Consider the following 9,908-nt stretch of genomic DNA (forward strand, 5'->3'; position numbering starts at 1 on the left):
TAAAAATGAATTTAGTTCAAAATTTTATAGAAATGTTCAAATTTGGTAGCAATTCCATTTACCAAATTTCAGTCATCTAGTTCAAAGTATTTTTGAGTTATTGTGAATAGATATACTGACACAAAGCCAAAAATGTATTTTTCGGACTCAAGGAGATCAGGAACGTGGAAATTCACCAAAATTTCTCGAATTCGAATATTTTGACAATTATAATACTTTCTCCTCTATTTCATATAAGAGAAAGTAAGTTCATATTATGTGATTATTTTCTTCAAGCGAAAAGTGATTTTGATGGTACTTACGTTTTAACGGCACCGCAAGTATAGATTTGGCGGTTTTTAAGTGCCACCAATCACTTTCAAAATTCAACGCCACCGCGGCTACAGATAAAGCTCTTTATTGGCGCATAGGCGCAAAAACCGCCAAATCTGTAGCTGTGGTGGCGTTAATACGTAAGTACCGTGATTTTCATATCTATGTTATATGCATTTCTTGTAAATGGGAATTTCTTTATTTTTCTTTAATGAATAGTTTACTATTTAAACAGGTTGAAGTAAGCTTTTAAGCATAATACAGATAATTGAAAATAGCTGCTTCTGTTGACGGAAATAATAAGTAGGCTAATAATTACTGTGAATAACAAATGCATTTTTAAATAAATTTGAAATCCAAAAATTTCACTCTTGTTGTTTAAATAATCACAAATTCACCAAAATTATGAAAATGTATGAAGGTAAGAATGAGATTTAATTTCTCATCTAGATAATAACAGTTCACATTAGAGAAGAGTATTCATATTAAAGGATGTGTACTTTTCTTGATAACATATTATAAACTCGTTTTTTATATTATGGCGAATTGGGATGCGCGAGGATAGAATCTGGGAACTTGTGGTTCGCAGTCCAGTAACATGACCAGAATACAAAAGCATATGCTCGGGTAGCGTAGTTGTTAACTGGCTTATAAGCTATTCACCACAGACTCTCCCTCCAGTGAGTTGGAGGTGAGGCGAAAGATATGGATGTTGAGTGGTGATGTATTTAGCTGTTGTCTAATGGGCCTGTACCCAGTTGCGTAGCGCCAAACGTTATGGCTAGCGTGTGTGGGTGAGTGGTTGCTGATGCTGCGTCACGTGAGTCTGACGACTTTGATTGCGGGTAGATGGCGCCACAACAGCTGTACAATGGTTGTAGGTTCAACGACCGTGGTCACCAATGAGGCGGTTTGAGATGCGCGAGGATAGAACCTGGGACTTTGTGGTTCGCAGCCCAGTAACATGACCAGAATACAAAAGCATATGCTCGTGTAGCGTAGTTGTTAACTGGATTATAAGCTATTCACCACAATATATATTATAATTAATTATTATATATATCAATTGATAATATATATGATAATTAATTAATTATTATTTGATAATATAATTGGATGAACTTTTATTGATGATAGAGATAAAATGATTGTGATGCTACATTTTTATTCCGCAAGATTATCATTTTTTTTTATTTTAAAAAAGAAGTAATTTTGTTTTAATACAGAACGTTCTTTTTTTCCCCTTCCCGACGAGAAATTGAACAATTTATTTCCTTTTTCTTAAGAAGTTAATGCATAAATACTGGGAACGAAATTAGATACCAGATATTTCAACAAAAAAAAAATCAAACATATATGTAAGTAGAATGGAAATTAAAGTAGTTAGATGAATTTCATTTTATTATTTAAAAAAAAAAATTATAGCAAACCCATCAAGCGTTAACTATTTCTTCCTTGTATCCACCCAATTAAAAATTGTTAATTTAGAGACTATTGCTTTCTACACACCATTTTTTTATTTATGCAAATTCTCCACAAACAATTTTTTGCTGTTGTGAAAATGCATACATTTTCTTCCCTCTAGAAACATCGGAAGGACGTGAGCAACTTCGATCGGCAGTTCACCAGCGAAAAGACGGACCTCACCCCAACAGACAAGTTATTTATGATGAACCTTGACCAGACTGAGTTCTTTGGATTCTCCTTTCTCAACCCAGAGTACGTTCAGCATGTCTAGGAACGAGGAAGACTCTTTATTCTTGCTAGTGAATATGCCTTCTGACGAAACAATCTCGAAAGCGTTTCGAAACAGGTGGTCAAGGCCGCAAAGGAAAGGCATTTTATTTGATAAATTACGGGTTTGGGATCCACGCGAGGATGATTCTTTTAAAATATCAGTTTCGAAAATGGTTTTGTTTATGTGACCGTGAAGAGATGAAGGGGTAGTTGGGGGGGGGGGGAGGAGAAAAGTAAATTTATTTGAAGAAAAAATTTTTTCTATTTCTTTTCAATAACAAGGAGAATTTTTTTTTTTCTGAATCTGGTATGACGGCGGTGGATTTCGGCTTCAAAAATTCTTATGTAAGTTTTTTTTATGTTGTGTTCATAAAAATAATAATAAGCATTTCAGTGAAGGATTTTGTTTTTGAAAATGTGACTGTCACATTCGTTTCCTTTGAAAGGATTGAGATAATTAACAATCTATTTGTGTCGTTTGATTAAAAAATTATATGTTTTCAAAAATTATTAAATCGCTATGATATGTACTTCTGCTTTCTTATCGCCACCATTTTGCTTTAATTCAAAAGAGGATTTTCTGATATTCAAAGCTACTGTTTTTGAAAAAGGTTACAAAATAACGTGGTCCCAGTAGCTCACATGCATTGTAAAATATTTATGGTGTTCATGATATTGTACAATGACATGAAATTTTAACGATGGCATCAGCTCGACTAATAAAATAATTAAATTTATTAAATTCAATTATTTTTAAGTGTATATATAACACAAACTCAGAACATTTAAAGAAGATAAGTATTAAATCGATAATTAAAGTTTTCATATTGGGGGTCTGGGTGCATATTCACTTCCTTGTTTCTCAGCTTAGACTACTAAGCTAAACTTCATACTGTAGATGGCGTTGCTCGTACTGATAAAGCGCGGGCATATGTCACGGTGCTACTTTAACGAGGCAACTTACATTGTTTATGTCAGGCCTTATGTGCCTTCCAAAAAGATGCGAGGGGGAATTTTTAGTACTGATTAGTTAAAAGGACCATGTACTGACGACAATTTTACATAATACTCATCGACAAGAAAATGGCGAGTTTGATGTTAATATTTAATATTGTACCTAAAAAACGGGGCCAAAGTTTGGCGCTGTTTTGCCTTCTTGGTATGTTTTTCTTCTGGCATTTTTTCTCTTGACAAATTTGTTGCTCATGGTCCCTATAACAATCAGGATCGATTTTTCCTCTTAATTGTACTTCCCAATTAGTGAGATTCACGCCAGAGCCTGAAATCATTTTGTATCGAGTTTCTTATATTCTTCCTCCTAGTATTTAAGATATTGTGCGCTAATTATGCTGAGTAATTGGAGCTATTTTAATTTTGCATAACTAACATCTGTTAATTTTATGCTAAAACCGTTAAATCATAACTAATTGTTATATAAACAAAGAAAATAATGTTTTTAGCCGCATTAAAAATGAAAGTGCCATGTTAACATTGATTGAATGTAGTAGCATTAATTTGCATACTCTTGGACAGAACCAGGAAAACTTCCATTTCGCTTTTTTCTTCCACATTCTTTAATATTTTTAAGCAAACTGGTAAATAAAATCGTCTTGTAAGAAAAAAAAATGAGGATTTAAAATCTTATATGCTACTTTGTTCTATATGGATTCTAAATTCCACAGGTGTTAGTTATGCTCAGTGACAACACGCTCCTTTGAAAATATAGTTTTGTCAGTGATATAAAATAGTAATTCCTAAGTTGGTGTTGTGACATATTGATTCTCAATAGCGGCTATGTTTTTATGGAAATGTTGTGTTTGGCTCCTAATGTTGCAACTTTAACATTACTTGATTTCGTTTTTCTGATCTTCTTGCGAATAACTGAAATTTTTTTAAATCATCCTTCATATAAATTAAAATATTGGTATAAGAATGACTGATATCTAAAAAACACAGTAGAATTTAAAGAAGAAATATTAATTTCCACGAATTTTAAACATATCATCAACTGCAAAAGTCAATGGTTCTTCCACATTTGCTTTTATATAGAACATATTTTTCAATTTTTTTTTAGATAATAGAGAGAGTAATTCTGAGCCTAATGTGTCGATTCGGACTATATATATATATACTATTAATATATATATGTATAATTATATACGATTTTAACTCATAGTTTCATCATATTTCATATGGGTTAAAAATGAATGCTAAATTTCATATATAGAGTAAATGTATTGGGCAAATTTTCAGAAAACTTCTTCATAAAACAACCTAGAGATATGTCACTTTGTATCATTCAGATTTCGGCTTCGATAATGGTATTTCATCTTCGAAATCTTTTTCGTTTTCGAACGTTTTTCGAGATTGTTTCTCAAGACTTGTGATAGTGGCTCAAAGGACAGAAACGACGAACCATCATGTTATAGTTCTCAAACCAGTGCAGCTTTATCTACTTATGTAATCAATCATATTTGTGTGCAATTGTACATTCAAGAAGCATGTTAATGTTTACAAATTTATATTTCCAGTTCTAGGAATGGATAATTTGCATGTGTAAAAACTTATTTATATATGATAATATACATAAATTGTTAAGCTGTCGTTTAATTATGAATCTTCATTCAGCAATATTTCAGAACTTCGAGAATTTCTTTAATTCAGTTGACATTTTTTCACTAATTGAGAGTATATTTGAATTTGTCTTAAATGCTTTTAGTTATGTTGCATTAAAGAAGCGTTTTAAATTTCTGTTAAATTGTATAAAGTTATTTTAATTTTCTATTTAAATAAGATCTATTTTTGTCTAAAATGAAGAAATAATTAAGAATTATGGGTGATAAAAAAAATACAACATGGTGCCAAAAGTAACGGAATGTTTTGTATAAAGAGGGCATTAAAATAGGCGTCTTTTAACTGTCTTCAGATAATAAACAAAAATTAAAGAATCTTTATAATGGGAAGTTAAAGGTAATTTCGATATAAATGTAGTATTGTGACATCTTTGCCCACAGAACGACATTTAATAATATTTAATTATCAAAGGTCTTGATGAAATTTATTTTATAAAATGATGGGCAACTAAAATTTACTTTAAACCCAATCATAAAATAGATCATCACATTAATCTTTTTCTTTTAGGATTATTAAATGAGAAATATTAAAAAATAATAATTAAATATTTATTAATGTATGCTTGAAATCGAGGATTTCGCTATCATAATCTGAAACTTTAGATATAATGTAACAAAGAAGAAATAATTATGGAATTTACTGCATGAAACTAACCATTTTGAAAGGACCTAATAAATCATTTTTGTGATTTAATAAAGACATATATATGATGAAACATTAAAAAAATGAGCTATTTAAATTGTTATGTATTAATGTTATCTAAGACTGTAAAAAAAAAGATATATAATATTAACGCATATTAATATTAGTTCTTTCAAACTATCTTCGATTAATGTTATTCTATTTAGTTACAGATAATCAATATTTAATTATTACCTTAATTAATTACATTTCAATTACAAGTTCATATCATCAAAGTAACACGTTTACGGAGAAAAGCTGAACATTTTGAGCATACCACTTTTTCGATATTTTTAGTTGTTCACAACTTACTCTTCAGAAGAGGTATGAAACAATTTTATACTTATAGTCATATTTTGAAACGTCTCTGTTAGACAGATTAATTTTGAAGTTCTATTAGCTTGATTTCTCTTGTATTGTGAATAAGAAAGATGTATTTATAATTAAATAATGTACATAAATGTAATATAAGCTGTATAACAAATAAAAGTTTCTCACACCTTGAAGCTTTGTTGTTTCTATTTTTTTTTTTTTTTCAATTTTGCGTTTTGGGAAATGGTATTATAAACTATTATATAACAATACATTTTTCAATTTTCAAGCTGATGAAATATTTTTGTGTTCAAAAAGTAAAAAAGAAAATGCTTCATTTAAAATATATGTATAATAAAAATCGTTTGCAAACTTTAATCAACTATTTTTATGATTTATGTAAATACTTGCCAACATTTAATATTTGATTTTATTTAATCGTCTGAAAATAAATTTATTTTTAATAAGATAAGACTTTATCCGTTTTCAATGGCGAATTAAGTGAGAAAAATGTGCATTAAACTTTGCTTCCATTATACAATTTCTGCTACAAAAACCTTTGAAATGTTGTAAAGAGAAATAGAGAATTAGAAACACCATTGTATAAGTTTCTATATCAATAAGTTTCTTTCAAGCAATTTTGGGAGATTATTTAGATTTGCAGCGCGTAGTTTCATGAGTTGTGGAAAAAGAAGCTTTGAATTTGTATCAAAAACTGAAATGTTTTCAAACGTCCAAAGTAATAATTTTTAAGAGGGATTTATTCCCTGTGATGTTGTTGCTAGTGTAAACAGATTATACGTACATCAAAGTCGTTCAAAAATAAAGGTAATAGCAACTGTTTTCCTTGTCGTGGTTTTGTATTTTATAAATATCCGCTCACAGGTCAGGATATCAATAAAGAAAATTATTTATGTATTTGGCTGGGATAGCCTGGTTGGTAGGGCGTTGGATTCGCATCCTTTGGGTTACGAGTTCGAACCCCGCTGGCCGAAGACTTTCCGTGTGTGTGCTGGCTGGCGTACGTAAAAATATGTCGTGGGCACAAAGTCCTCCATGTCCAGAGTAATACCACTGGGGTGCCTGCGACCTGGCATAGGGGTAGCGTGTCTTCCCCGTGATCTGGGCATCCTGGGTTCGAGTCCCTGTTCGGGCATGGTTGTTCTTCCTCTGTTCTATGTGTGAATGTGCCCTCCTATGAAAAGGGGTTGTGCAAGCGAATGTGACGCATGAAGTAGTTAAGTCTAACTCTTGGCCCTAATTGGCGCTACTAAAAAACAAGAGACGCTCATTCGGCTTAAATCCCTGACAGATAACTGTCAGCGGGCTTTTAAAGTGCCATAAGTCACAACAACATTTATGTATTTAATGGCGCCTACGAGAGGGCGCGACTAAACTATTTATACTATTGGAAAATATATAAATTTTCACCTTTCCGTCTTTCCTTTCATGCCTTTTTTTGACAGAAAAAAAGGAAACATCTTTGGACGCATGCGCAAAAGCGCAGAAGGTTTCCCAATCCGAGAAGGAACAGTTTATAAGGTTTTTGCATTACGAGGTTTTAAAGATTCCATTTGATAAGGAAATAGCTTATTAGCGAAACCCGTTTTAAGATGCATGGAAGTCTTCCGGTTTTCAGTCAATCCAAAAACTATTTATTAATTTCGATAATTTGGAACAGTTGGTATATTGACTGTACGATAAACGGTTGGTTCAAATTTTCAAATATTGGAAGCCAACGGCTAAGCGAATCGGGGCAAATAATGCAAAGGAAGAAAAATCAAAGTAAAGAAAATGCAATAACCAACAGCAATGTCGTTAAAACGATATAACAAAAAAGAACAAAGACTTCAATCTCCAGTTGAACCTCTCTGGGTCAATCGCAAGAACTTGAAGTTTGTACTTCAAATCGGAAATATTGTAATTTTTACAAACGACAAGATCAACAAGAATATTAGATCAAAAATTGTTGTAGACGGCAGAAAGAAGAGTTATATTGAAATTAAAATGTTCGTGTGAGTTCGAACCCCGCCGGCCGAAGACTCTCCGTATATATGACGGCTGGTACACGTATAAATCTGTCGTAGCCATAAAGTTTTCAAGTCGAAACAATACAAGTAGGGGTATTAAATCAGAAATGATCGTTCTCTGATTCAGGTCTAAATTACGATCTGTGGATGAGTGAATGAAGTCTGCCCAGTGAAAAGATCTGTGACGCATGAGTAGCTAACACGTACTCTTGACCTAGATGGCGCTACTGAAACAAGAGACACTAAAACCCGGCTTAAAATCGCTGATTTCGTCAGCAGGCTTGTCTATGACAAGTGCCATAAGCAACAACAACAACGGAATCTTCATTTTCAAAGTGTTCAATGAGCCTTTTGTGGAGATGATCAGGTTCGACAAAACCTCTCTACTGCCTCAAAAACGGACGTAAGACGAATGGTTGCTGGAATCAATTGCAACGTCACACTTCGGAAAAGAATGTGAGTGGCTTGACAAGTTAAAAAAACAAATCGAAAATTTATAGACATGTGACATAAATTTCTATATTTATAATGATGGTAAATTCCTTAAATTTACATTAAAGAAAGTTTCATTTACACCGAATATTCAAGGAAATTTAATTAAAGAGGCAAAGATTGATTATTGTTCTGATATAGTTTTTATGTTAAGATTTATTTCGTTGGTCAAAATTATTTTTATTAATTCTATTCACTAATAATCGAATTAATCCAAATCAATTAGAACATTCAAAGTTTAATTTATGTCGTATGGCATCACCGCGCACAGTATGATAGGTTGCAGTAATCCCACGATTGTTATATACGAGCTGTTACTAGTTATATGCTTTGAAGTGATGGAATTCTAATTCTTGAGGAAAATGGAGGTAAAGAATTAACTTTTTTCTTTATATAATGGTTATAAAATATCTTTTAGATGCCTTTTTCCTTTCCCTTTTTTTATTTTTAATAGTCAATTTTATGTAAAACCATCAATAACTACAAATTCATTACAAACATTAAAAAAATTTTTTTTTTTGATTAAGCATCAAATTTTGTTCTACGCATTTACAATAGTCAAAAGATTTTTGTTAAAAGAAGTGTAAAGTGTACTTCCAAGTTCCATCGAATTTTACAATTTACAATACTTTCTTTCTGTTTCATCAAATAAATGCTTCTGATGCAGAACTCAACCTTGCCATATTTCTATATGAAAGATGATGAAAACGATATATTTTTTTAAAAAATTCCCTATCGATGATTTTATTTACACTAGAAATTTCACATTTTGAAGGCTTTGGAATAGTTCTCGGAGTTGGTAAATTTAAGATTTTATAAATATATTGAGATATTTGCATTATTACGTATTTTTTTTTAGAATTCTTTGTTTTGTATTTACGAAGTGGAGTTTTATGAGAATTTTCATTATTATTAACAATCATACTTATTTGTTTTGAGATATATCGAGTCCATATTTTTTTTCTGCATTTTAAAATACCTGTATAGGAAATTTTTTTCCTAAAAAATCATAATCTTCTATTGATTATTAACAAAACCTCTTTATAATTAAGGAAAATTATATAATATATAAAAATGTATAGTCTGAGTAAATAATTATGCAGAAATGGAAATTGTTTTATATCATGCGATATATATGTTTTTTTAAAAGATTTCAAATGCTATTGAGCAGCTTTTTTTTTTCTTGAATAAAGAATATAATATGTCGAGTATTTATTTAACTACAAAGTCGATTTAAAAGAATTAGCGATAACTACTTGACTAAACGTGCCTTTATTTATGTTTAAATAATCTCTTCCGAGATTTAACAACGTTTTAAAGCAAAAAAATAATAATAATAATAAATAAAATAAATAAAGTAGGTAGATTTCTGTCAGATTTCACAATCTGACAGCAAGTTATGCAACTTATAAGTAAAATTCGCGAAAACGGAACATTTAAAAATACGTTCTGAAACTAGGTTTGAGAATTATGCGAGACATTTTAATTTTGAAACGTGTAAAAAATTTCTTCTATTCCCTCGTTTTCCAGACATAACTTTCAGGGAATAAAGAAATTTTTATAAAATTGTACTTTTCAAAAAGCATTTAGTTTCGTATCATGTGACAAGTATTATAAAATATATTGAATTCGACAATTATCGTCGAAAAACTAATTTTTTTTTTTTGTCTAATGGAATCAAAGGTGTAATCAAAATGAGAGGAAAATTGA

At 30.8% G+C, this 9,908-nt stretch overlaps 1 protein-coding gene across 1 annotated transcript in view; it reads left to right on the forward strand.

The window, feature by feature from the left end:
* Positions 1-5,870, forward strand: part of LOC129983940 (protein kinase C, brain isozyme-like) — a 113,704-nt gene extending 107,834 nt beyond the window's left edge. The window contains exon 16 of the mRNA XM_056093668.1: positions 1,898-5,870. Coding sequence (XP_055949643.1) covers positions 1,898-2,050 — 153 coding nt within the window. The 3' untranslated portion in view covers positions 2,051-5,870. The remainder of the gene's footprint in view (positions 1-1,897) is intronic.
* The last annotated feature ends 4,038 nt before the right edge of the window (positions 5,871-9,908 follow it).

This window comes from Argiope bruennichi, chromosome 9 (genome assembly GCF_947563725.1).
Source record: "Argiope bruennichi chromosome 9, qqArgBrue1.1, whole genome shotgun sequence".
Classification (NCBI taxonomy): domain Eukaryota; kingdom Metazoa; phylum Arthropoda; class Arachnida; order Araneae; family Araneidae; genus Argiope; species Argiope bruennichi.